This window comes from Pristiophorus japonicus, chromosome 19 (assembly GCF_044704955.1).
Source record: "Pristiophorus japonicus isolate sPriJap1 chromosome 19, sPriJap1.hap1, whole genome shotgun sequence".
NCBI classification, from domain to species: domain Eukaryota; kingdom Metazoa; phylum Chordata; class Chondrichthyes; family Pristiophoridae; genus Pristiophorus; species Pristiophorus japonicus.
The window spans coordinates 2,713,927-2,740,536 of record NC_091995.1 but is presented as its reverse complement, the minus strand read 5'-3'; the positions used below and the strand labels follow the sequence as shown (position 1 = coordinate 2,740,536).

The 26,610-nt window shown below is 46.0% G+C and overlaps 1 protein-coding gene across 1 annotated transcript in view; it reads left to right on the top strand.

Annotated features, from left to right (window-relative positions):
• Window positions 1-8,868: 8,868 nt before the first annotated feature.
• Window positions 8,869-26,610, top strand: part of LOC139230619 (uncharacterized) — a 61,052-nt gene continuing 43,310 nt past the window's right edge. Inside the window, exons 1-6 of the mRNA XM_070862435.1 lie at window positions 8,869-9,292; window positions 9,373-9,468; window positions 9,910-10,143; window positions 14,169-14,191; window positions 14,280-14,395; window positions 18,030-18,574. Coding sequence (XP_070718536.1) covers window positions 8,876-9,292; window positions 9,373-9,468; window positions 9,910-10,143; window positions 14,169-14,191; window positions 14,280-14,395; window positions 18,030-18,574 — 1,431 coding nt within the window. The 5' untranslated portion in view covers window positions 8,869-8,875. The remainder of the gene's footprint in view (window positions 9,293-9,372; window positions 9,469-9,909; window positions 10,144-14,168; window positions 14,192-14,279; window positions 14,396-18,029; window positions 18,575-26,610) is intronic.

Genomic DNA, 26,610 nt, shown 5'->3' with positions numbered 1-26,610 from the left:
AAATACCTGTCTCTGGGCGTGTTTGCCTCTCCCGGCCCCTGGGTTTAAGGCAGAACTATTTTCATTGTACATTATTACGAACCATTTCTGGCAGAACCGAGCGCCTGCTGTATCTGAACAGGCAACAGCGTCACCACGAGGCAGCAATGGTAAACACAGAAAAAAGCATCTATTTTGATCCATGAGGAGTCCCTCTGTCTGGCTGTCCGACCGTCCATCTCTCTCTTTATTAATTCGTTCATGCGATGTGGACGTCGCTGCCAAGGCCAACATTTATTGCCCAACACTAATTGCCCTTGAGAAGGTGGTGGTGAGCCGCCTTCTTGAACCGCTGCAGTCCGTGTGGTGATGGTATCGAAAGACTGCAAGTGGGAGGGTGTGAGCTATTGCTGAGACGTCAATACATTGTGCGAGGAATCAGTGCGAATAGCACTTCAACCTGGAGGTGGGGAACTGTAGGCTTTGATAGATTCACATATGTTGTCTTAACTATAACTCTGCGTTACTGACGTTGTGTTATTACTTGCTTTGTACACTGACTTTGTATTGTTACTTGTATTGATAAAGCGGAACCGTAACCAGAATGCAAGATAGGAAGGCTAATCTAATATGCTGTAAGCACTTGCATTAGTGAATAGGGTTCTGCTGAAGTGTGGTGACGTGGAATCGGCATGACTGTTGCTGAGGGACATGTTTTTCAATGTTAACATTTGTGTAATAACAATGGCAGAGACACTGTAATTCATCTGTACTTGTCTGCGAGAACTGACGATCCGAATAGACGGTTGAGAAACCGTAGGGTGGCAGTTAGACGAATTCTGAACTTTGTGTAGCTTGCAAGATCGGAAAACAGGAATCACCCGTACGAGGTCTGCATGTTGGGACATGAGGAGATCAGGAAAGAACAACATGCGTCCATGATACAATCATTTCGGCCTACACGATACATGACCTAATGTGGGGAGGCACCAGCACCCCGAGCCGGGTAAACTTGAGGCGATAGAAAATCGGTGGCACATCGAGAGGAAGAATATCGACTGCGGTCAACAGAACAGGAGATGGTGCCCCAGAGAGTTTGGAAGCAGGAACCGTCGGACTGAAGTGTCGCTGTATATCTATTGCCTTTGTTGAATATTAACTTTGTATATCTTTGTGATGCACAATAAATTATCTGGCTTGATTAAACAACGCGAGTCTGTACGTTGCAGGGCAAAATTGGTCAAGAATCCTAGGTGAGACCAGTTGGGTGTTCCCTGTTTCATGAAGATTAGCTTATTGAGGGTTCTCCCTCGGTGATTACTTACAGTGGTTTTCTTTTTCAGGGAAGTAACCTCATCCAAGTTCAAAATTGAAACAATATCCAGAAGTGGTGAATGTGTTGCGCCCTTTGTACTGCAGAGAATCTGGGCCAAGGGGAAGGCTCACACATCATAGCATCTTAGAAATTTACAGCTTGGAAGGAGGCCATATCGACTCATCGCGTCTGCACCAGCAAACCAAGAGCTACCCAGCCTAATCCTACTTTGCAGCTCTTGGTCCGAGTTCTGTAGGTTACGGCACTTTAAGTGCACATGCAGGTATTTTTTAAATGTGGTGAGGGTTTCTCCCTCTACAACCCATTCAGGCAGTGAGTTCCCGACCCCAACAATCTTCTGCGTGACGCGATTTTACCTCATATCTCCTCTATACCTCCCTCCAATAACTTTTATTCCGTGGCCCCTGGTGGTTGACCCCTCTGCCAGCGGAAACAGCCCCTTACTTTCCACTCTATCTAGGCCCCTCATAATTATATACACCTCAATCAGGTCTCCCCTCAGCCTCCTCTGTTCCAAAGTAAACAGACTCAGCATCTCCAATCTTTCCTCATAGCCAAAATTCTTCAGTCCAGCCAACATTCTTGTAAATCTCCTCTGTACCCTCTCTAGTGCAGTCACATCTTTCCTGTAATGTGGTGATCAGAACCGCACACAGTACTCTAACTGTGGCCAAACCAGTGCTTTATTAACTTCAAGCATAACGTCCTTGCTGTTGTATTCTATGCCTCGACAAATAAAGGCAAGTATTCCATATGCCTTCTTCATCACCATATCTACCTGGCCTGCTTCCTTCAGGGAGCTGTGGACCTGCACTCCAAGGTCCTTTTATTGCTCTACACTTTTCAGCGTCATACGATTGAATATTTATTCCTTTGCCTTGTCAGACCTCCCCAAATGCATGACCTCCAACGTATGTGGATTTAATTCTATTTGCCATTGTTCTACCCATCTGACCAGTACATTGATATCTTCCTGTCGTCCGAAGCTTTCTTTCCATTTTCATCCACGCAGTCTATCTTTCTGTCATCTGAAAACGTCCTATTCATACCCTTAACATTCAAGCCCAAGTCATTGATATATACTACAAAAAGCCAACGTCCCAGCACTGAGCCCTGTGGAACCCCACTGGATACCGCCTTCCAGTTACAAAAACACATATCAACCTTTACCCATTGTCATTTTCCAGCGGCCCCCACCTTTCATATTTACGCATGCACACATGTCTCCGCTAATCAGTACTTCATCGGGTCCGCTCTGTCAGGGTGCAAATCCACATTTTTCTGTTAACACCTTAACCATTACCCTTGCCCCCACCTCGTGTACCAGTGCCGGGGGTTTTGTTCCTTTATCCTTGTCTTCCTCTTCCTCGTTATCGCACACATCCTTTCACATATCTTTCAACTGCCGACTCAGTTCCGTCACATACTTGCTAATTCTATAGTGTAAAGTTCCGAACTCTACTTCTCCCTTCACTGTTTCCTTGGGAAGTTTTATTGCTCGTCCAGTTATTAGTACATAAGGGGTAAGTGCTGTTGTGCGGTTCGGTGTAGCACACAGTCTCATCAATAAGGTGGGCAGGAGTACCGGCCATGCTTGTCCGGTTCTCTGGATTGCTTTACTCAGGGAGGTTTTGCCTGCGCTTGGTTTCTGCATGCTCTCGGCGACAAGACTCGAGGTGCTCAGCGCCCTCCCGGATGCTCTTCCTCCACTTAGGGCAGTCTTTGGCCAGGGACTCCCAGGTGTCGGTGGGAATGTTGCATTTTATCAAGGAGGCTTTGAGTGTATCCTTGAAAAACATCTGTGGAGAGGAAGCAGAGTTAACGATTCTGGTCCGATCTGACCAAGGGTCATTGACCCGAAATGTTAACTCTGCTTCCTCTCCACAGATGCTGACTGACCTGCTGAGAATTCCAGCATTTTCTGGTTTTTATTAGAGATGTGACAGGTTTTAACCAACTGCAGGGGTAGGGAAAGGTGGGGAGGGCGCGGCGGGGGGAGGAATGAACAAAAGGGAAGGTCTGTGATAGGGTGGAAAGCAGGAATGATGAAATAATAAGACGTATGATTGTAAAAAGCAAAAGGAGATGGTAATGGGACAAGTAAAGAAAGAAAAGATAGGTCGAGAAGAGATGTATCTGGGAATATCAGAACAATCAATAGCTGCCATCCGAAAAATATAGGGGCAGAGTTTATGGAATGAAATTGTAGATCTCGATGTTGAGTCCAGAAGTATGTAAAACATGAGCTGCTGTTCCCTGCGCTTACGGTGAGCTTCATTCGAACAGTGTAAGAAACCGAGGACCGAGAGGTCAGAGTGGGAGTGGAGTGGAGCGGAGAATTAAAGTGACATGCGACCGGAAGCTCGGGGTCACACGTACGGACTGAACGGAGTTGTTCTGCAAAGCAGTCACCCAATCTGCGTTTGGTCTGCCCAATGTAGAGGATGTTTGGGGCCCTGAACGGTGGGAAGGGAGGCGGTACAAGGGCATGTGTTGCATCTCCTGCGCTTGCACGGGAAGATGCCGTGGGAAGGGGAGGGGGTGCTGGGGATGATAGGGGAGTGGACCAGGATGTCGCGGAAGGAGCGATTCTTTTGGAATGCTGCTGTTTTCGAGAAGGGGTCCACATTGGAAAGGCTGCTTTTATTGTCCATCTCTAATTCAAATTCCAGTGTTTATCACCCATTCCATGGAGAAGTGCTTCCTATCATCCGCCCTGAACCTGGCTTTTACTAGTTTATATCTCTGGCTCCTTGTCCCACATCGTGAGTTACATTTACACAGTGATCTGTAATTTTGCTTTTGTATTCCACATGTTGTAAGGCAAATCGATCGAGCTCAGTTACATGCTTTATTTGAAGGTTCTCGGTAAAAGGTTTGCGATCATGGCTGGGGACAGGTGAACAACAAAAGTGAGAGAATAATTCCTGTTTGTGGGATGGATCAGAATACCGTGGCTGTTTCAAGCTCATGGCGAAGAGGGCAACTGAAGTGTCTGATATCAGCTTACATGTACACTAATGACAGCCAACTCTACCTCACCACCACCTCTCTCGATGTCTCCACAGTCTCTGAATTGTCATGTTGTTGTCGGACATCCATAGAAACATAGAAAGTAGGTGCAGGAGTAGGTCATTCGCACTTCGAGCCTGCACCACCATTCAATAAGATCATGGCTGATCATTCATCTCAGTACCCCTTTCCTGCTTTCTCTCCATACCCCTTAATTCCTTTAGTCGTAAGGGCATTATCTAACTCCCTCTTGAATATATCCAATGAACTGGCATCAACAACTCTCTGTGGCAGGGAATTCCACAGGTTAACAACTCTCTGAGTGAAGAAGTTTCTCCTCATCTCAGTCCGAAATGGCTTATCACTTATCCTTAGACTGTGACCCCTGGTTCTGGGCTTCCCCAACATCGGGAACATTCTTCCTGCATCTAACCTGTCCAGTCCCGTCAGAATTTTATGTGTGTCTATGAGATCCCCTCTCATCCTTCTAAACTGAAGTGAATAAATGCCCAGTCGATCTATTCTCTCCTCATATGTCAGTCCTGCCATCCCGGGAATCATTCTGGCGAAGCTTCGCTGCACTCTCTCAGTAGCAAGAACGTCCTTCCACAGATTAGGAGACCAAAACTGAACACAATGTTCCAGGTGAGGCCTCATCAACTGCAGTAAGACCTCCCTGCTCAAATCCCCAAGCTATGAAGGTCAGCATACCACTTGCCTTCTTCACTGCCTGCTCTACCTGCATGCCTACTTTCAATGACTTGATGTACCATGGCACCCAGGTCTCGTTGCACCTCCCCTTTTCCTAATCTGCTGCCATTCAGATAATATTCTGCTTTCAACTTTTTGCCACCAAAGTGGATAACCTCACATTTATCCATTATACTGCATCTGCCATGCATTTGCCCACACACCTAACGTGTCCAAGTCACTCTGCATCCTCTTAGCATCCTCCTCACAGCTCACACCGCCAACCAGTTTAGTGTCATCTGCAAACTTGGAGATGTTACACTCAAATCCTTCATCCAAATCATTAATGTATATTGTAAATAGCTGGGGTCCCAGCACTGAGCCCTGTGTCACCTCACTGGTCACTGCCTGCCATTCTGAAAACAACCCGTTTATCCCAAATCTCTGCTTCCTGTCTGCCAACCAGTTCTCTATCCACGTCAGTACATTACCCCCAAGACCATGTGCTTTAATTTTGCACACCAATCTCTTGTGTGGGTCCTTGTCAAAAGCCTTTTGAAAGTCCAAATACACCACATCCACTGGATCTCCCTTGTCCACTCTACTAGTTACAACCGCAAAAAATTGTATAAGATTTGTCAAGCACGATTTCCCTTTCATAAATCCAGACTGACTTGGACCGATCCTGTCACTGCTTTTCAAATGCGCTCTTATTTCATCTTTAATAATTGATTGCAACATTTTCCCCACTATAGATGTCAGGCTAACTGGCCTATAATTCCCCGTTTTCTCTCTCCCATCTTTTAAAAAAAAGTGGTGTTACATTAGCTTCTCTCCAGTCCATAGGAACTGATCCAGAGTCGATAGACTGTTGGAAAATGATTACCAATGCATCCACTATTTCTAGGGCCACTTCCTTAAGTACTCTGGGATGCAGACTATCAGGCCCCAGGGATTTATCGGCCTTCAATCCTATCAATTTCCCTAACACAATTTCCGCCTCATAAGGATATCCTTCAGTTCCTTCTTCTCACTAGCCCCTCGATCCCCTCGTACTTCTGGAAGGTTATTTGTGTCTTCCTTTGTGAAGACAGAACCAAAGTATTTGTTCAACTGGTCTGCCATTTCTTTGTTCCCCATTATAACTTCAGCTCAGTCTGACTGCAAGGGACCTACATTTGTCTTCACTAATCTTTTTCTCTTCACATATCTATACAAGCTTTTGCAGTCAGTTTTTATGTTCCTAGCAAGCTTTCTCTCATACTCTATTTTCGCCCTCCTAATTAAACACTTTGTCCTCTTCTGCTGAATTACAAATTTCTCCCAGTCCTTAGGTTTGCTGCTTTTTCTGGCCAATTCCTTGGATTTAACACTATCCTTAATTTCCCTTGTTAGCCACGGTTGAGCCACCTTCCCCATTTTATTTTATACTCAAGACAGGGATGTACAATTGTTGAAGTTCATCCTTGTGATCTTTAAATGTTTGCCATTGCCTATCCACCATCAACCCCTTAAGTATCATTTGCCAGTCTATTCCAGCCAATTCAGGTCTCATACCATCGAAGTTATCTTTCCTTAAGTTCAGGACCCTAGTCTCTGAATGAACTGCGTCACTTTACATCTTAATAAAGAATTCTACCATATTATGGTCACTCTTCCCCAAGGGGCCTCGCACAACAAGATTGCTAATTATTCCTTTCTCATTACACATCACCCAGTCTAGAATGGCCAACCCTCTATTTAGTTCCTCGACATATTGGTCCAGAAAACCATCCTTAATACACTCCAGGAAATCTTCCTCCATCGTATTGCTACCAGTTTGGTTTGACCAATCTATATGTAGATTAAAGTCGCCCATGATAACTGCTGTACCTTTATTGTATGCATTCCTAATTTCTTGTTTGATGCTGTCTCGATGAGCAATAATTTTCACCAATTCAACATTGGGAAGACTGAAGCTGATGTTTTTGTTCCCTGCTACAAACTCTGTTCACTAGCATTGACTCCATCCCTCTCCCTACTATCTTTCTGACACCGAACCAGACTGTTCACAATGTTGGTGTGATATTTGACCCTGAAATGAGCTTCCCACCACATATCTACAGCATAACTAAGGCCGCCTATTTGCACCATTCTAACATGCCTCCATTGCTGAAGCACTCATCCATGCCATTGTTAGGTCCAGGCTTGACTATTCCAACGCACTTCTGGTTGGCATCAACATTCTTTGCTTAATAAACTAGAAGTGATCAAAACTCGGCTACCCAAGTCTTAAATCATACCACGTCCCGCTCACCCATCACCCTGGAGCTCACCATTGACCAGGACCTTAAATGGACCAGTCACATAAATACTGTGGAAACAAGAGCAGATCAGAGGCTGGGTATTCTGCGGCGCGTGTCTCACCTCCTGAATCTTCGATGCCTTTCCACCATCTACAAAGTACAAATCAGGAGTCCGATGGAATACTCTCAACTTGTCTGGATGAGTGTAGCTCCAACAACACTCAAGAATCTCGACAGCATGCAGGACAAAGCAGCCCACTTGATTGACATCCCATCCACCATTTTCAACATCCATTTACTTCCTGCTCCTTTTACACTATTCTTTGCTCTGTTAATGGATGTCCATCCTCAGCTTGCCACGGGAAACAGATACTAAAACAATCCATATTCAAATACTATCAATTTCTTTTCTTGTGTGTTATTATTAGTGGCTCAGTGGGCAGCACTCTCACACTGTGTGTCAGAGGTTTGTGGGTTTAAGGCCGACTCCAGGGACTTAAACACAAAAATCGAGGCTTGGCACTCCAGTGCAGTACGAAGGGAACGCCGCACTGTCGGAGGTATCGTCTTTTGCAGGAGACGTTAAACCGAGGCCCCTTCTGCTCTTTCAGGTGGATTGAAAGGATCCCATGGCACTATTTCGAAGAAGATCAGTGGAGTTATCCCCAGTGTCCTGGCTAATATTTATCCCTCAATCAGCAGAAGTAAAAACAGATTATCTGGTCATTATCACATTGCTGGTTGTGGGAACTTGCTGTGCGCAAATTGCCTGCTGCGTTTCCCTCATGACAACAGTGACTACGATTCAAAAGTACATCATTGGTTGAAACGCGCTTTGAGAAGTCCAGTAGTCGTGAAAGGCGCTATATAAATTCTAGACTTTCTTTCATTCTCTGTTTAACATTGTCTATAGATCCACAATTTACTGATTAAACCTAAATACTGACTGATACTGTCCTGTGAGCGGATTGTTTCATTTTCCATCAACAGAATGTAACATTGAACAGCGAACATACGAAAAAACCAAACAGAAGAGTTCATCGGGTCTCCCCAGACTGTCCCATACAGTTGTGCTGCCTTCATGTGTCGTCACAGAGACACTCCAAACCCCCAGAGAGTCACATAATCTCCTGGGGGTGGGTAGAATCTGAAAAATTCCTCTCCGGCTCCTTTAGGTCATGTAAAGTAACCTAGGAGATCACACTGTCTCTAGCCATCAGTGTAGCTATCTCTGGTCCCAGGCCATCTCCTCCCCACCCAGAAACAGGACCAACTCTCTCCTGAAGGAATCCCGTCAATCATCGCCCACCGTCAGCGGGAACCCCTGGATCCACAGGTCCAGTGTTCTCTGGGAAGAGATGAAGCGCTTAACGTCCAATTGGGAAATCTCCACACACACAACGCTCAATCTTTTCCCTCGTGTATTCTAATGTAGGCGTTTACCTCTGAGCATTGGTAAACATCTCAGTGCTGAACAGGTCGGGCAGGTTTGTGCCGAAACTCGCTCTGGCTCCTCCCTTTAAACAAACATTGAAACTGAAAGCGGATTAAATCAGGAAGTGCTGAGAGAAAAATGGCATCTGGATGGCAGTCGGAGAGTTTGACCGAGGAGGCAATTTGTCCCATTTGTCTGGATTTCTTCACCGACCCAGTAATGCTGGAGTGTGGGCACAATTTCTGCCGCTCCTGTATCACACTGTGTTGGGATAAGGAGACAAACTGCTGCCCGGAATGTAGAGAGGAGTTTCAGGAAATAAACTTCAGGGATAATCGGGCCTTGGCGAATCTAGCCGAGAAAGCTCGAAAAATAACTGTGAATACCAAAGATAGAGACAGTAAACATCTCTGTGAGGAACATCAGGAAGAACTGACGCTGTTTTGTGAAACTGACAAGAAACTGATCTGTGTGAAGTGTCTGGTCGCGACAGAGGGCCCGGGGCACAAGTCCCACAACTTCGTGGGACTGACGGAGGCTGTACAGATGTACAGGGTAACATGGAGGGTAGAATCTCTGGCAACATTTAAACATCTTATGTTTAAACTTTACTCTAATTTAATTTCTAATTGCAGGATAAACTGAAATCATCCCTGGAATCGGCTACAAAGAGAAAGGATTCGGCTCTGGACACCGCACGGCGGCAGGAACAGCAGATTTCCGGAGTTAGGGTAAGAAACTGGACAGATTCGATGCAGCAAGAATGTTCCCGATGTTGGGCAAGTCCAGAACCAGGGGTCAGAGTCTAAGGATAAGGGATATAGGACCGAGATGAGGAGAAACTTTTACACCCAGAGAGTGGTGCACCTGTGGAATTCTCTCCCACAGAAAATTGTTGAGTCCAGTTGTTGGATATAGTCAGGAGGGATTTAGATGTGGCTCTTACGGCTGAGGGCGTCAGCGGGTATAGAGAGGAGGTGGGAGTGTTCTGAAGTTGCATGATCAGCCAATGAACATATTCAATGGCGGTGCAGGCTCGAAGGGCCGAATGGCCTGCTCCTGCACCTATTTTCTATGTTCCTATGTCTCCCTGTGCTGATTTTCTGGGATCTCGGTTAGTTTTGTTCCCTTTTTCACGGTACATGAATTATGTTTCACATTTCATTTGGTAGGAACAGTCGAGCATTCTGCAGACCCACATAGCATCAGAGTTCGCTAAAATTCACCAGATTCTCAGTGATAAAGAGCAGCAATGGATCAGAGATCTCAGGGAACAAGAGGGGAATATTCTAAAATCAATGGATGAAAACCTCAGTGGAATCCAACAGAAGTTAAATGGTATTAATCGAGAGATATCCGAGTTACAGAGACAGATGGAGGAGCAAGACACAATCTCATTTCTGAAGGTAATACCTTGTTTTATTTAAATACATTCGGTGAGATCATCTGAAACACAACATCATGTATGCTGACCTCACCCAGCTCACCTCGCAACCCCGGCAATGTTCCAGATGTGTCACGGTGCTTGTCCGATATCCAGAAGTGGAAGAATAGCAATTTCTTCCAATTAAATATTGGGATAGTCGAAGCCATTTTCTTTGGTCCCCGCCACAAATTCCGTTCCCTCGACACCAACTCCACCCCTCTCCTCGGCCACTGTCTGAGGCTGATTGAGGCTGTTCACAACCTTGGCGTCTTATTTGACCCCGATATGGGATTCCTACCACATATCCATGCCATCATCAACACCACTTATTTCCACCTCTGTAACATCTCCCGTCTCATCCCCTGCCTCATCATCAGCTGCTGAAACCCTCATCTATGCTTTTGCTACCTATGGACTTGACTAGTCCATTGCTCTCCAGGCTGGCCTCCGATTTTACACCCTCCATAAACTTGGGCTGATGCAGAACTCAGAGGCACATTTCCTAACTTACACCAAGTCCCGTCCAGCCATCACCCCTGTGCTCGCTGGCGCAAACTGTCTCCTGGTTAAGAAACATCTCAATTTTGACATTCTCATTCTTGTTTTCAACTCAATCCGTGGCCTCTCCCCTCCCTATCTCTGCAACCTCCTCCAGGTAAACAACCCACCAAGATATCTGTGCTCCTCCAATTCTGGATTCTTTGCACATCCTAAATTTTGTAACAAGTAGTGTAAGCGGTTTTGATTTTAGCCCAATTGCTAGATGGATGGTTCGAATCGCCTTACAAACGTTCTAGACCCGGGAATTATTATTCAGAGTGTAAATGAAATGAGTCATGGTCAGTGATGGACCATATGTATTGGGCTGATGGCTCTGAATCTGGGCATCTCTCTCAGTCTTTGTGTTGGGAAAGACCTGGCTCCTCTTTGTCTGAACAGGCTAGTGGGTTCATTGTTCTGCTTTCCTTCGGAGATGCAAGTGAGAAGTGCTTTTGCATGTTAGAGTGGCTTTGTCAGTGGCCCCCCTTCCTGGCCGACAGCTCTTTTGTCAATATTCATGGCCCCCTTCCTTTAGCTGGGACTGGTGGGCAAACCCGTTCTGGATGACTGACAGTTCTTTTGTCACAGCTAACTGCCATGTGGTCTCTAGAGTTTTAACAACACCAGCTTTTTCACTGATCGGCACAGGGTGATCCCACCACAGGGAAAATACCCTCAGAAAAGCCCATAAAGTCCACGAAATATTCTCGACTGAGTCCATTCTTTAAACCGAAACTTTGTGATCTCTTCAGTAGCTCCATTGTTTGTTTCTACATACCTTGTCTCACTTAAATAAGACTATGATATATCGTGTTGCCCCATAAATTGATTTTTTCTTTCTTTATATTTACATTTCCTGATTCCAGGCAGCATCCGAGACCATCTGTGCTGTCTCCGCATTCAACCCAGATTAGCGTCCCTCTGGTGTGGAGCCTAATACTGCATCATTGCCTGTTTATTTTATATGCTATATCCCTTGTGACACAACCTGTTATGGTGATAGATTTTGATGAGGAAAGACAGGAGGAGGCTCGAGTGGAGCATAAACGCCAGCATGGACTGGTTGGCCCGAATGGCCTATTTCAGTGTCGTATATCCTATTTAATCCTATGTAACCTGGTATCCTATTAGGTTTTGTTAAACAGCCTTATCAACCCGTGGAGCTGCCTTTAATGCTCTGTGAACCTATACCCCCAAATCCTTCTGCTCTTCTAACGCACTGAGCCAACATCCATTCGGTGTAGGATTCCTGCTGTTACTTCCCCTGTCTCAGCTCACACTTACTGGCAGATAATTCTGTCCAAAAATAATTTAGCCCATTCACACATGTTCTTATTAACTTCTTTTGGTCTTGTATCAAATTAATTCTATCCCCAGAGCGAAACACTGTGGGGCCCCACTGCCCACCTCTAATCACCCTGAAAACCCACCATTAAATGCTATTCTCTGATTTTATCCTAAGTAATTTGTTATCCAATTTGCTATCCTCCCCGAATTCCATATCCCACGAGCTTCTCTAGTCATCGCCTGTGAGGTACCTTATCAAGGCTTTCCTAAACTCCATGTACACTGCATTCAATGTATTGTCCCATCAACCACGTGTATTATATTCTCAAACATATCTATGAAGTATTTCCAACAAGATCATCTCATTTGAAATCTGAGCTTTAATTTAAATAGGCTTCTTGCTTCATTATTTTTCCATGGACCTCAAAAACTACTAGGAATTGCATTCTGTTTTAACAGAATACATTTATTCTACATTGTTCGAATCACTTTTTAAAACATCCCATTTTTGATATTCATTTCTGTGTATCTATCTTTCTTCTATTGCCTCAAGCTAGTTAGCTCGCTACTCGTTTTACTGAAATCTGCCTCACTGCAGTCTCATTTTCTTCCGACCGTTTACATTTCATTTCGATCTTAATAAGTTGTGCCGAAACAGTTTGATCATATACCTGATCATTACTTACGACCAGACCAGGCACCCGAAGGCACCAAAGTGACACTCAATGCCCTGAATCCAAGCGGTGTGAGATCCCCAGGGAGAAGCGCCCATCACGGTGCTACATGCACAGCGTAACTCCGGGTTGTGGGAGGTCCGGTTCAATAATTGCTATGGAAGTTCTTCCATCTCTCAGTTAGTTTGTGTAGAAAGCAGAATCGATCACATAAGAACATAAGAAATAGGAACTGGAGTAGGCCATACGGCCAGTCGAGCTTGCCCCTCAGTCAGCAGTCCTGAAGTTACATATAAACCTATGAACAATGAATAATGACGGGAAGGCAAAGAGCACCCAGCACAACCAGTCCACCCCACACAACTGCGACACCCCTTGCACCGAAACATTCTACACTCCACCCCAGCCAGAGCCATGTGATCTCCTGAGAGAGGCAAAAACCAGATAAAAATCCAGGCCAATTGAGGAACAAAGCTTGAAAATTCCTCTCCGTCCCATCCAGGCGATCGAAACTAGTCCAGGAGATTACCCGTGTCGTATTCGATGCCCTGCATGACTTACGATCGTATCTGCGCCAGCCAACAAAAGGTTATCCAGTCTAATCCCACTTACCAGCTCTAAGTCAGTAACCATGGAGGCTACAGCCCTTTAAGTGCCCATCCAATCACCTTTTAAATGTGATGAGGATTCCTGTTCCACCACCCTTCCAGGCAGTGAGTTCCAGAACCCCACAACCCTCTGGGTCAAGAAGCCCCCCCCCAGCCCCCTTAATTCCTCTCTGAACCTACCACCAACCACCTTAAAACTATGCCCCCTCGTAATTGAGCCCTCCACCAAGGGAAATAGGCCCTTGCTAGCCACTATATCCAGGATCCTCACAATGTTGTACACCTCAATGTCCCTTCTCAGCATCCTCTGTTCCAATCTTACGTTTAGGTATTTTACAGCCTTCTGGACTCAACATCGAGTTCAACAATTTCAGAACATAACCTCTGCCCATATTTTGTTCTCTTCCCTCCTTTTTTTTTTACAAACCACCCTCCCCTCTTTTACTGTTATTGTTTCTCTCTTTCCCAAGGCAGCTGGAAGTTATTCCACCATTCACACACCATCTCGGCTCATATTTTGTTTCCTAACTTGCGCCATTATCAGCTCAATTTGGCGATCATCCCTGTTGTCTCTAAAATTACTCCTGTCTTCCAGAATATCACAGACCTTCACTTTTGTTCTGTCCTGCCCTCCCCCTTTCAGTGCCCCTCCATTTACTTAACAATCTGTTTCTTTTCGGAGGTTTCCAATTCTGACGAAGGATCACAGACACAAAACATTTACTCTGTTTCGCTCCACAGATGCTGCCTGACTCATAGAGATTTCGAGCATTTTCTGTTTTTATTTATGAACTATTTCTCACTTGGTGCCATATGTAGCGTATGACACTGAATTCTGAAATTTTGCCCCCAGACCCTCCCTGTGAACTCAGGTCTGTGTTTCTGTTTTATTTCAGGAGGCAGCTTCCCGGATGAGAAGGTATGAGGTTCACTTTACTGAATTGTTATTTCATCTGTTAAAGGAATGCACTGCGAGAATTCTGTATTTGAATGTTTCATATTTTCAGAATCAGTGAAGAGCATAATCTCCTTTCATTGGATGGCCAAAATCTGCCGCTGGGAATATTCAAAGGGCCCGGTCAATACATAGCGTGGAAAGAAATGATAGAGAACATCAGCCCAGGTAAAACGTTTTCAGCACCCCAATTTCAGACTTCGTAAAAATCTCGTTGAGTGAATACATCAAAATAATGAAACACAGCTTCAGTGTTTGTGAAATTAAGAACAAAAATATTATGTAATAATCTGCAAAAGGAGATTGAAACTGGTTTGTGAAATCAGTGTAACTGTTTGTGACCTATATCAGATCCAGGAGTGCTGGTTCAATACAGAAGCAGTGTATGGTATTGACGACACAGAACAATGTTCTCACCCTTCAGACTGACGGTGACTGCAGCGTCAGTAAAATAGCCAGATTGCTCATCACAAAACAGGTTCAAGATATAACAGAATCCATGATTCCTCCTCGCCCGGCAACACGTCCCACCCCCCATCCCACGGAACTCCTCCGACTTTGAGGGGCTCATCGAGGAGGCGTGGGAGATTGGAGGGAGGCCTAGAAAAGGTCCGTGAGTCGGAGTAGTAGGAGTTCATCGAGGAAACGCGGGAGATCGGAGGGAGGCCTATAAAAGGCCCATCAGTCTGAGTGGCGGGAGTTCATCGACCAGGCGGAGGAGATCGGAGGGAGGCCTATAAAAGGCCCATCAGTCTGAGCGGCGGGAGTTCATCGACCAGGCGGAGGAGATCGGAGGCAGGCCTATAAAAGGCCCATCAGTCTGAGCGGTGGGAGTTCATCGACCAGGCGGAGGAGATCGGAGGGAGGCCTATAAAAGGCCCATCAGTCACAGTCGGGGAGCGGGAGTCGAGGAGGAGCCAGCTGGTACACCTGTAGCAGGGTGAGAAGGCAAAAAAGGACGGAGAAAGAAATCGAAGGGTGACGTCACAGCCAAGGGGGTAAGTGATTGGCTAGTGATTGGTGAGTAGCTTTTCTTCTTTTTCTTTTCCTTTATCAGTAGGTAACCTTTATCATTGTTGCCGAATTAAATAAAGTTAATCTCAGGGTTAAGTGATGGCAGGAAAGCTCGGACACGTGTCATGCTCCTCCTGTGCTATGTGGGAACTCAGGGATGCTTCCAGAGTCCCTGATACTACATGTGCAGGAAGTATATCCTGCTGCAGCACCTGACAGACCACATTGCGGCACTGGAGCTGTGCATGGATTCAGTCTGGAGCATCCGCGATGTTGAGGATGTCGTGAATAACACGTTGAGTGAGTTCGACACACCGGACCTAAAGTTTACACAGCCAGATAGGGAATAGGTGATCAGCAGGAAGAGCAGTGGAAGGAAGGTAGTGCAGGGGCCCCCTGTGGTCATTCCCCACCAAAACAGATACACCGTTTTGGGGACTGTTGGGGGGATGAATCATCAGGTGAGGGCAGCAGCAGCCAAGTTCATGGCACCGTGGGTGGCTCTGCTGCACAGGATGGCAGGAAATAGAGTGGAAGAGCTATAGTGGTAGGGGATTCTTTTGGAAGGGAAATAGATAGACGTTTCTACGGCCAAAATTGAGACTCCAGGATGGTATGATGCCTCCCTGGTGCAAGGGTCAAGGATGTCTTGGAGCAGCTGCTGGACATTTTGGAGGGTTAGGGTGAACAGCCAGTTATCGGGGTGGATATAGGTACCAACGTTATAGGTAAAAAATGGGATGAGGTCCTACAAGCTGAATTTAGGGAGCTAGGAGTTAAATTATAAAGTAGGACCTCAAAAGTAGTAATCTCAGGATTGCTACCAATGCCACATGCTAGTCAGAGAAGGAATTGCAGGATAGCTAAGATGAATACGTGGCTTGAGGAGTGGTGCAGAAAGGAGGGATTCAAATTCCTGGGACATTGGAACCGGTTCTGGGGGAGGTGGGACCGGTACAAACCGGACAGTTTGCACCTGGGCAGGACCAGACCCAATGTCCTTGGGGGAGTGTTTGCTAGTGCTGTTGGGGAAGTGTTAAACTAATATGGCAGGGGGATGACAACCTATGCAGGGAGACAGAGGGAAGTAGAATGGGGGCAGAAGCAAAAGATAGAAAGAAGAAAAGTAAAAGTAGAGGGCAGAGAAACCCAAGGCAAAAATCAAAAAGGGCCACATATGGCAAAATTCTAAATGGGCAAAGTGTGTTAAAAATGCAAGGCTGAAGGCTCTGTGCCTCAATGTGAGGAGTATTTGTAATAAGGTGAATGAATTAACTGCGCAGGCAGCAATTAACGAGTATGATATAATTGGCATCACGAAGACATGGCTCCAGGGTGACCAGAGCTGGGAACTCAACATAAAAACATAGAAACAGGGAAAATAGGTGCAGGAGTAGGCCATTCGGCCTTTCGAGCCTGCACCACCTTTCAATAAGATCATGGCTGATATTTCACCTCAAGACCCCTTTCCTGCTTTCTCTCAATGCCCCTTGATCGCTTTAGTCATAAGCGCCATATCTAACTCCCTCTTAAATATATCCAATGAACTGACATCAACAACTCCAGCCCCCATCCCATATCACCAATCCGACTTTGAGAGGTTCCATCCCACTACACCCTCCCCGCAACCTGTTCCCTCTCGAGGTCAGCCGCCATCTTCCCGGTGCCATATGTTGCCACTTTGTTTCGGTAACAATGCTTTGATGGCCCAGCCTGATGATTTATTTTTACAAAGTATATACAGCACAGAAACAGGCCATTCAGTCCAAGCCGGTGTTTATGCTCCACACGAGCCTCCTCCCACCCCTCTTCATCTACCCATATCAGCCTATCCTTCTGTCCCTTCCTCCCTCATGTGTTAATCTAGCTTCCCCTTAAATGCTTCTGTGCTATTTGCCTGAACTGCTCCGCATGGTAGTGAGTTCCACATTCTCACCTCTCTCTGGATAAAGAGGTTTCTCCTGAATCCCCTGTTAGATTTATTACTTAATTTTATGTTTTTATGGTGTCTAGTTTTTGTCTCCTCACAAATGGAACCGTCTTCTCTACCTCTACCCTATCAGACCCTTTCATAATATTAACGACCTCTATCATTTCACCCCTCAGTTTTCCCATTTCTAGAGCCGATTCAATCTTTCCTGATAATTATAGCCTCTCACCTTTTTGTACTCGTTCCTTGTAAATCTATTTTGCACTTCCTACAATGCCTCTATATCCTTATTATAAAATGAAAACCTGTAATATAAAATAGTGCTATATCTTTGTGCATTTATTTGAATGCGCGTCTTGCAATCCTTGAGTTTCATCCTCTCTGAATTTGATTAGTTTATCATTAACTTGTCTTTTCTGTCTTAAATATAATTGCATCTTATTTGATCTATTTTTCTCTGTCATGTTCAGCTGGCCAGACGTGCTGATCAATACTGAGACAAAGTAATTTTTCAATAATATGCAGAAAGCTGAGGATTAGAAGAAGGAATGTCACTCAGAGTTTGATTCTGTCACATCAATAAATTATCGGTGAATTTTTCGCGGGATCAGTGGGAAAAATAGCATTTGTTTCAGTGGGTCAAAGGTCTCCAGACGTCATCAGACCCGCTGCCTGCAATTGGCCGGCAAGCCCGCTGGGCGGGGCTTAACAGGTGTAATCAGGGAAGTAATTTCAGACAGCGGGCTGGAGCCAGCAGCGAGTCCGGGACCTGTCACCGACATCGCCCGCCACCGACCCGCCGAGACAGCGGAAATCGCGGCTTAAATCACTGACTGTGTTATTTTAACTTCCCCCCAGCTCCAGCCTCTCTGACTCTGGATCCGAACACAGCGAGTCCCTGGCTCATCCTGTCTGAGGGCCGGACCCGTGTGAGACACGGGAATAAACAGCAGCCGCTCCCTGACAATCCGGAGAGGTTTGATCTCTGGCCCTTTGTCCTGGGATCGGAGGGATTCACATCAGGGAGACACTACTGGGAGGTGGAGGTGGGGAACAAGTCACAATGGGGTCTGGGAGTGACCCGAGAGTCTGCCGGGAGGAAAGGGCCACTCACCCCGAGCCCAGAGACTGGATACTGGATTGTGTGGCTGGATCCCGGAAGTGACTATTTTGCCCGCACCTCCCCCTCACAGACCCCCCTCACCCCGATTGTGAAGCCCCGGAAGATCGGGGTGTACCTGGACTATGAGGGCGGACAGGTGTCATTTTACAATGCGGACAACATGTCCCATCTCCACACTTTCACCCACACTTTCACTGAGAGAATCTTTCCCATCTTCAGTCCGGGATGGTATGACGGGAAAAACTCCGCACCGCTGATAATCTGCGGGGTTAAAGGTCACTAACATTAATGGGTCTGTTTCCATCATTTTCCCTCCAATTCCAGTTTCTGACTCCATTCACTCCCCGGGTGTGTTTGTGTGATGAACATTTCCAATTGTATCTCAGTCTGTAATCAGTGTTTGACTGTAACCCCAGCAGGGCCGGGTCACTGAATAACCCTCCCATCCTCACCCTGCAACATATCACCCCCGCCCAACCTGTACTGGGATAGAGTCTCTCCCTCCAGGGCCCACAGCCTGGCATTCCTCTGGAGATATTACCCGGATCGACATTTAACTTTATTCCCTGTGACCTTCCTTTGGCTGCGGTTTTAGCGGAAACGTCCACCCACTGAATATAAACAGCTCAGCGCCTTCATTAAGGAGCAGAGAGTGTGGGGTGTTGGTGCAATCTGTGCAGCACTCACTGGGGAACATCACAAACTGGGCCCCGTTCCCAATCCGGGGAGAGGTCATTCTGAGTGGGCAAAGTCAGGATATCAATTGGGGGAGGAGCGCATCTTGAGGCGGAAACCGGGCGGATGTAAAGCCGGGCTGAATGGAGCTGGTGTGGAACGGGGAAATGAGGGGAGCAGGATCGGCAGGGCGAGCGATTGGGGTTAGGGATGTGGCTGCTGCCGATCGGAATCTGAAAATATAATCTTCCGTCTTGAAGCAGAATGGCGAGCCGTTGACCAGAAATTCCTGGCTTTGCGGGCAACGCCTGAGTTGCGCTCCAGCTGCAGCAAGCGAGTCTGGAACAGTCACTGATTCAAAGACCCAAAATAGACTCGATACTTGCCTTTCACCCTTTCCCCTGTGCTGTTGCTGTCCTCTCTGGCCTGGGGACCACCCATTGTCCCTGCCAACATGTGATCGTTGCTGGATCTTCTCTGCTCTGATAATGTTGTATATTGACCACCCACTGGCTGATACCAGATGTTAGTTTTGTGCGGAATTTGATGAAACAAAAATGCGCAAGTATGTGTCATAGTATTTAGATCGTGTTTCAAGTAATATCGTGATCTTCAGAAAAAAACAGTGCCAATTCCAAAGAAAGCATCGCCGACAGTGCATCGCCCTCTCAGTGCAGCACTGTGATGCGGTGCTCAAGTCTCTGGAGTGGGACGTGAACCCACAACCTTCTGCCTCAGAGGCGAAATTGTTGCCCATTGAGCCACGGCTCACAACTGTTGAGTATTTTGCTTTAAAACAATTAACTCGCTATCTGATTGTTATTGATGGAAAATGGAAGAGAATTGTGAAGGAGATTGTTTTGCAGAATCTTAATAAAAATGATATGAAAAGGAACACTTTTCTACCTGTCTCCTGCTTTTCCTGAGTCACATGGAAACCTAAATAAGTCAGAAACCAGTAGACAGCTGCTTGGGTTGGTCTCGGATACCTGGTTAATTTCAAAGCTCTAAGTGGGAAAGGGCCGAATGATTCTTGACGCTGTCAGTCCGCAGTCAGGTTTGCTATAATTTGTCACCATCTCCAATATTGTTCTATTATGCAACAGCCGCGAAGGTAGAAGGGGATTTTGGTGGCCCTCAGTCCTTTTCGGCTTGTGGTTCCTATGTCCATTTGTTTGCATCGGGCTAAACTGATTATACCGGTCTCTAAGCGAGTTTGCCTCCCCAGGTCCCTGGTTTTAAGGCAGGACTACTTGCATTGTACAATACTGGGAACCGCTGCAGGCATCTCTGGCAGAACCGAGCGCCTGCTGTAACTGAGCAGACAACAGCATCACCACGTGGCAGAATTGGGAAACAAAAACACATTTTTAAACCTTGAGGAGTTCCTCTGTACGCTTCTCCGTCCGTCCGTCCATCTCTTGTTTTTAATTCACTCATGTGATGCGGGCATCGCTAATTGCCCCTTGAGAAGGTAGTGGATAGCACGTTCTTGAACCGCTGAGATAGTTGGACAGGTGACTAAATGCTTGCTCAAAGTGATAGGTTTTAAGGAGCATCTCAAAGGTGCTCCCACAGTGCTGTTAGTGAGGGAGTTCCAGGGTTTGGACCCAGCGATGAAGGAACGCCCGATTTATTTACACATCAGGATGGTGTGTAACTTGGAGGGGAACTTGGAGGTGATGGAGTTACAATGCACCTGCTGCCCTTGTCCTAGGTGGTAAATATCTCGGGTTTGGGAGGTACTGCCGAAGAAGCCTTGGCGAGTTGCTGCAGTGCGTCTTGTAGATGGTACACAGTGCAGCCACGATACAGCGGTGATGGAGGGAGTGAATGTACAATGTGGTGGATGGGATGCCAATCAAGCGAGATGCTTTGTCCTGATCGGTGTTGAGATTCCTTTACGAACAAAAGAACGAAAGAAATAGGAGCAGGTGTCGGCCATTTCGCCCCTCGAGCCTGCTCCGCAATTTAATAAGATCATGGCTAATCTGATCACGGACTCAGCTCCACTTCCCTGCCCGCTCCCCATAACCCTTTACTCCATTATCGCTCAAAGATCTGTCGGTCCCCACCTTAAATATATTCAATGACTCAGTTTCCACAGCTTTCTGGAGCAGATAATTCCACAGATTCACGACCCTCTGAGAGAAGAAATTTCTCCTCATCTTAGTTTTAAGTGGCCGGACCCTTATTCTAAGACTATATCCCATTGCTTTAGTTTCCATTATGAATGGGAATATCCTCTCTGCATCCACCTTGTCGAGCCCCCTTATTATCTTATAAGTTTCAATAATATCACCTCTCATTCTTCTGAACTTCAATGTGTATAGGCCCAACCTAATCAACATATCCTCATAAGTCAACTCCCTCATCTCTGGAATCAGTCTAGTGAACCTTCTCTGAACGGCATATAATGCAAGCATATCGGCCCTTCAATGCAGAGATCAAAACTGTAAGCAGTATTCCAGATGTGGCCTCACCAATAACCTGTTGAGTTGTAGCAGGACATCCGTGCTTTTATACTCTATCCGCCTTGCAATAAAGGCCAACATTCCATTCGCCTTCCTGATTACTTACTGTGTTAGTTCACTTCTTGAATGTTGTTGGACCGACACTGATCCAGGCAGGTGGAGAGTATTCCATGAACTGTATCCCAGGCTGTTAAGAGAAGCAACAGTGGAAAAGGCAGAAGGTCTGACTGCCATTTTTCAGTTTTCTCTGACAACAGCTGTGCTGCCAGAGGACTGGAGGACTGCAAACGGTGTACCTTTGTTTCAAAAGGGAGAAAGTGATAGACAGAGTAATTACAGGCCAGTCAGCCTAATCTCAGTGGTGGAAAAATTAGAGGAAATATTCCTCAGGGACAGAATAAATCTTAATTTGGAAAGACATGGATTAACCAAGCATCGACTTGTTAAGGGAAAGTCGTGTCTGACTAACTTGATTGAAATTTTCGAGGAGGTATCTGGGACAGTCGAAGAGGCAGTGCATATAATGTAGTGTATATGGATTTTAGCAAAGCTTATGATAAGGTCCCACATGGCAGGCTGGTCACGGAAAGTAAACACCCATAGGATCCAAAGCAAAGTGGCAAGTTGGAACCAAAATTGGCCCAGAGTCAGGAAGCTATATCCAGTGGGATTCTGCAAGTCTCAGTGCTGGGTCCCTTGCTTTCCATGGTATATATCAATGATTATACTTGAATGTTGGGGTTATGATTAAAACGTTTAGGGATGGCACTGCGTGGTTGAAAATGAAGAAAGCGGCAGACAGCAGGAAGATATCAATGAACTGGTCAGGTGGGCAGATCAGCGTCAAATTGAATACAATTAGATTAAGTGTGAGGTGATGTATTTGGGGAGATCTAACAAGGCAAGAGAGTACATATTAAATTGTATGACAATGAAAAGTAGAGGAATGAATGGACCTTGGAGTGCAGTTCCACAGGTCACTGAAGGAAGCAAGCCAGGTAGATAAGGGGGTTAAGAAGGCCTGTGTAATACTTGCTTTTAATACGTGATGCATGGAATACAAGAGCAAGGACTTTATGCTTAAAATATATCAAATACTGGTTAGGCCGCAGCTGGAATATTGTTTGCAGTTCCGGTCACCACATTATAGGTAAGATGTGATTGCACTGGAACGGGTGCAGAGGAGATTTCCAAGAATGCTGCATGGATTGGAGAATTCTACTTATGAGGAAAGATTGGAGATGCTTGGTCTGTTTTCTTTGGAACAGAGGAGGCTGAGTGTAGACCTGATTGAGGTTTATGAAATCATGTGGTGCCGAACTAGAGTGGGAAGGAAGAAATTGTTTCCCTTGGCAGAGGGGTCAACAACCAGGGGGCATAGATTTAAAGTAATTGGAAGGAGGTAGATGAGGGGAAATATCTCGACGCAGAGGGAGTTGGGGTCTGGAACTCACTGCCTGAAAGGATGGAAGAGGCAGAAAGCCTCACCCTATTTAAAAAGTACTTGGGTGTGTAGTAAGCTACAAAGCTACGGACCACGAGCTGGAAAGTTCTTATTCGGCATGCACGGACACGATGGGACCAAATGGCCTCTTTCTGTGCTGTAAATTTATATGATTCTATGCTGCGATACTGAAGTGTCTGGAGTGGGATATGAACCCACAACCTTCTGACACAAAGGCGAGAGTTCCCCCCCACTGAGCCACGGCTGGCACTTGTCATGCACCTTGCTTTAATGCAACAATTAACTCGCTATCTGATTGTTATGAAAGCAAAATGTAAGAGAATTGTAAAGGAGCTTACATTGCAGCTTCATTATGAAAACGGATGTAGAAGCAACATTATACAATCTGTCTCCTGCTCTTGCTGAGTAAATTGGAAAGCTAAATAAGTCACAAATCAGTGGACAGCCGCTTGGGTTGATCTCTGTTACCTGTTTAATTTCAAGGCTCCAAGTGGCAAAGGGCCGAATCATTCTTGACGCTGTCAGTCCGCAGACAGGTTTGCTATGATTTGTCACCATCCCCAATATTGATCTATTATGTGACTGCCGCGATTGTACCAGGGGAACTTGGTGGACCTCCGTCCTTTTCGGCTTGGAATTCCTATGTCCCTTTGTTTGCATCCGGATAAACTGAAAATACCTGTCTCTGGGCGTGTTTGCCTCTCCCGGCCCCTGGGTTTAAGGCAGAACTATTTTCATTGTACATTATTACGAACCATTTCTGGCAGAACCGAGCGCCTGCTGTATCTGAACAGGCAACAGCGTCACCACGAGGCAGCAATGGTAAACACAGAAAAAAGCATCTATTTTGATCCATGAGGAGTCCCTCTGTCTGGCTGTCCGACCGTCCATCTCTCTCTTTATTAATTCGTTCATGCGATGTGGACGTCGCTGCCAAGGCCAACATTTATTGCCCAACACTAATTGCCCTTGAGAAGGTGGTGGTGAGCCGCCTTCTTGAACCGCTGCAGTCCGTGTGGTGATGGTATCGAAAGACTGCAAGTGGGAGGGTGTGAGCTATTGCTGAGACGTCAATACATTGTGCGAGGAATCAGTGCGAATAGCACTTCAACCTGGAGGTGGGGAACTGTAGGCTTTGATAGATTCACATATGTTGTCTTAACTATAACTCTGCGTTACTGACGTTGTGTTATTACTTGCTTTGTACACTGACTTTGTATTGTTACTTGTATTGATAAAGCGGAACCGTAACCAGAATGCAAGATAGGAAGGCTAATCTAATATGCTGTAAGCACTTGCATTAGTGAATAGGGTTCTGCTGAAGTGTGGTGACGTGGAATCGGCATGACTGTTGCTGAGGGACATGTTTTTCAATGTTAACATTTGTGTAATAACAATGGCAGAGACACTGTAATTCATCTGTACTTGTCTGCGAGAACTGACGATCCGAATAGACGGTTGAGAAACCGTAGGGTGGCAGTTAGACGAATTCTGAACTTTGTGTAGCTTGCAAGATCGGAAAACAGGAATCACCCGTACGAGGTCTGCATGTTGGGACATGAGGAGATCAGGAAAGAACAACATGCGTCCATGATACAATCATTTCGGCCTACACGATACATGACCTAATGTGGGGAGGCACCAGCACCCCGAGCCGGGTAAACTTGAGGCGATAGAAAATCGGTGGCACATCGAGAGGAAGAATATCGACTGCGGTCAACAGAACAGGAGATGGTGCCCCAGAGAGTTTGGAAGCAGGAACCGTCGGACTGAAGTGTCGCTGTATATCTATTGCCTTTGTTGAATATTAACTTTGTATATCTTTGTGATGCACAATAAATTATCTGGCTTGATTAAACAACGCGAGTCTGTACGTTGCAGGGCAAAATTGGTCAAGAATCCTAGGTGAGACCAGTTGGGTGTTCCCTGTTTCATGAAGATTAGCTTATTGAGGGTTCTCCCTCGGTGATTACTTACAGTGGTTTTCTTTTTCAGGGAAGTAACCTCATCCAAGTTCAAAATTGAAACAATATCCAGAAGTGGTGAATGTGTTGCGCCCTTTGTACTGCAGAGAATCTGGGCCAAGGGGAAGGCTCACACATCATAGCATCTTAGAAATTTACAGCTTGGAAGGAGGCCATATCGACTCATCGCGTCTGCACCAGCAAACCAAGAGCTACCCAGCCTAATCCTACTTTGCAGCTCTTGGTCCGAGTTCTGTAGGTTACGGCACTTTAAGTGCACATGCAGGTATTTTTTAAATGTGGTGAGGGTTTCTCCCTCTACAACCCATTCAGGCAGTGAGTTCCCGACCCCAACAATCTTCTGCGTGACGCGATTTTACCTCATATCTCCTCTATACCTCCCTCCAATAACTTTTATTCCGTGGCCCCTGGTGGTTGACCCCTCTGCCAGCGGAAACAGCCCCTTACTTTCCACTCTATCTAGGCCCCTCATAATTATATACACCTCAATCAGGTCTCCCCTCAGCCTCCTCTGTTCCAAAGTAAACAGACTCAGCATCTCCAATCTTTCCTCATAGCCAAAATTCTTCAGTCCAGCCAACATTCTTGTAAATCTCCTCTGTACCCTCTCTAGTGCAGTCACATCTTTCCTGTAATGTGGTGATCAGAACCGCACACAGTACTCTAACTGTGGCCAAACCAGTGCTTTATTAACTTCAAGCATAACGTCCTTGCTGTTGTATTCTATGCCTCGACAAATAAAGGCAAGTATTCCATATGCCTTCTTCATCACCATATCTACCTGGCCTGCTTCCTTCAGGGAGCTGTGGACCTGCACTCCAAGGTCCTTTTATTGCTCTACACTTTTCAGCGTCATACGATTGAATATTTATTCCTTTGCCTTGTCAGACCTCCCCAAATGCATGACCTCCAACGTATGTGGATTTAATTCTATTTGCCATTGTTCTACCCATCTGACCAGTACATTGATATCTTCCTGTCGTCCGAAGCTTTCTTTCCATTTTCATCCACGCAGTCTATCTTTCTGTCATCTGAAAACGTCCTATTCATACCCTTAACATTCAAGCCCAAGTCATTGATATATACTACAAAAAGCCAACGTCCCAGCACTGAGCCCTGTGGAACCCCACTGGATACCGCCTTCCAGTTACAAAAACACATATCAACCTTTACCCATTGTCATTTTCCAGCGGCCCCCACCTTTCATATTTACGCATGCACACATGTCTCCGCTAATCAGTACTTCATCGGGTCCGCTCTGTCAGGGTGCAAATCCACATTTTTCTGTTAACACCTTAACCATTACCCTTGCCCCCACCTCGTGTACCAGTGCCGGGGGTTTTGTTCCTTTATCCTTGTCTTCCTCTTCCTCGTTATCGCACACATCCTTTCACATATCTTTCAACTGCCGACTCAGTTCCGTCACATACTTGCTAATTCTATAGTGTAAAGTTCCGAACTCTACTTCTCCCTTCACTGTTTCCTTGGGAAGTTTTATTGCTCGTCCAGTTATTAGTACATAAGGGGTAAGTGCTGTTGTGCGGTTCGGTGTAGCACACAGTCTCATCAATAAGGTGGGCAGGAGTACCGGCCATGCTTGTCCGGTTCTCTGGATTGCTTTACTCAGGGAGGTTTTGCCTGCGCTTGGTTTCTGCATGCTCTCGGCGACAAGACTCGAGGTGCTCAGCGCCCTCCCGGATGCTCTTCCTCCACTTAG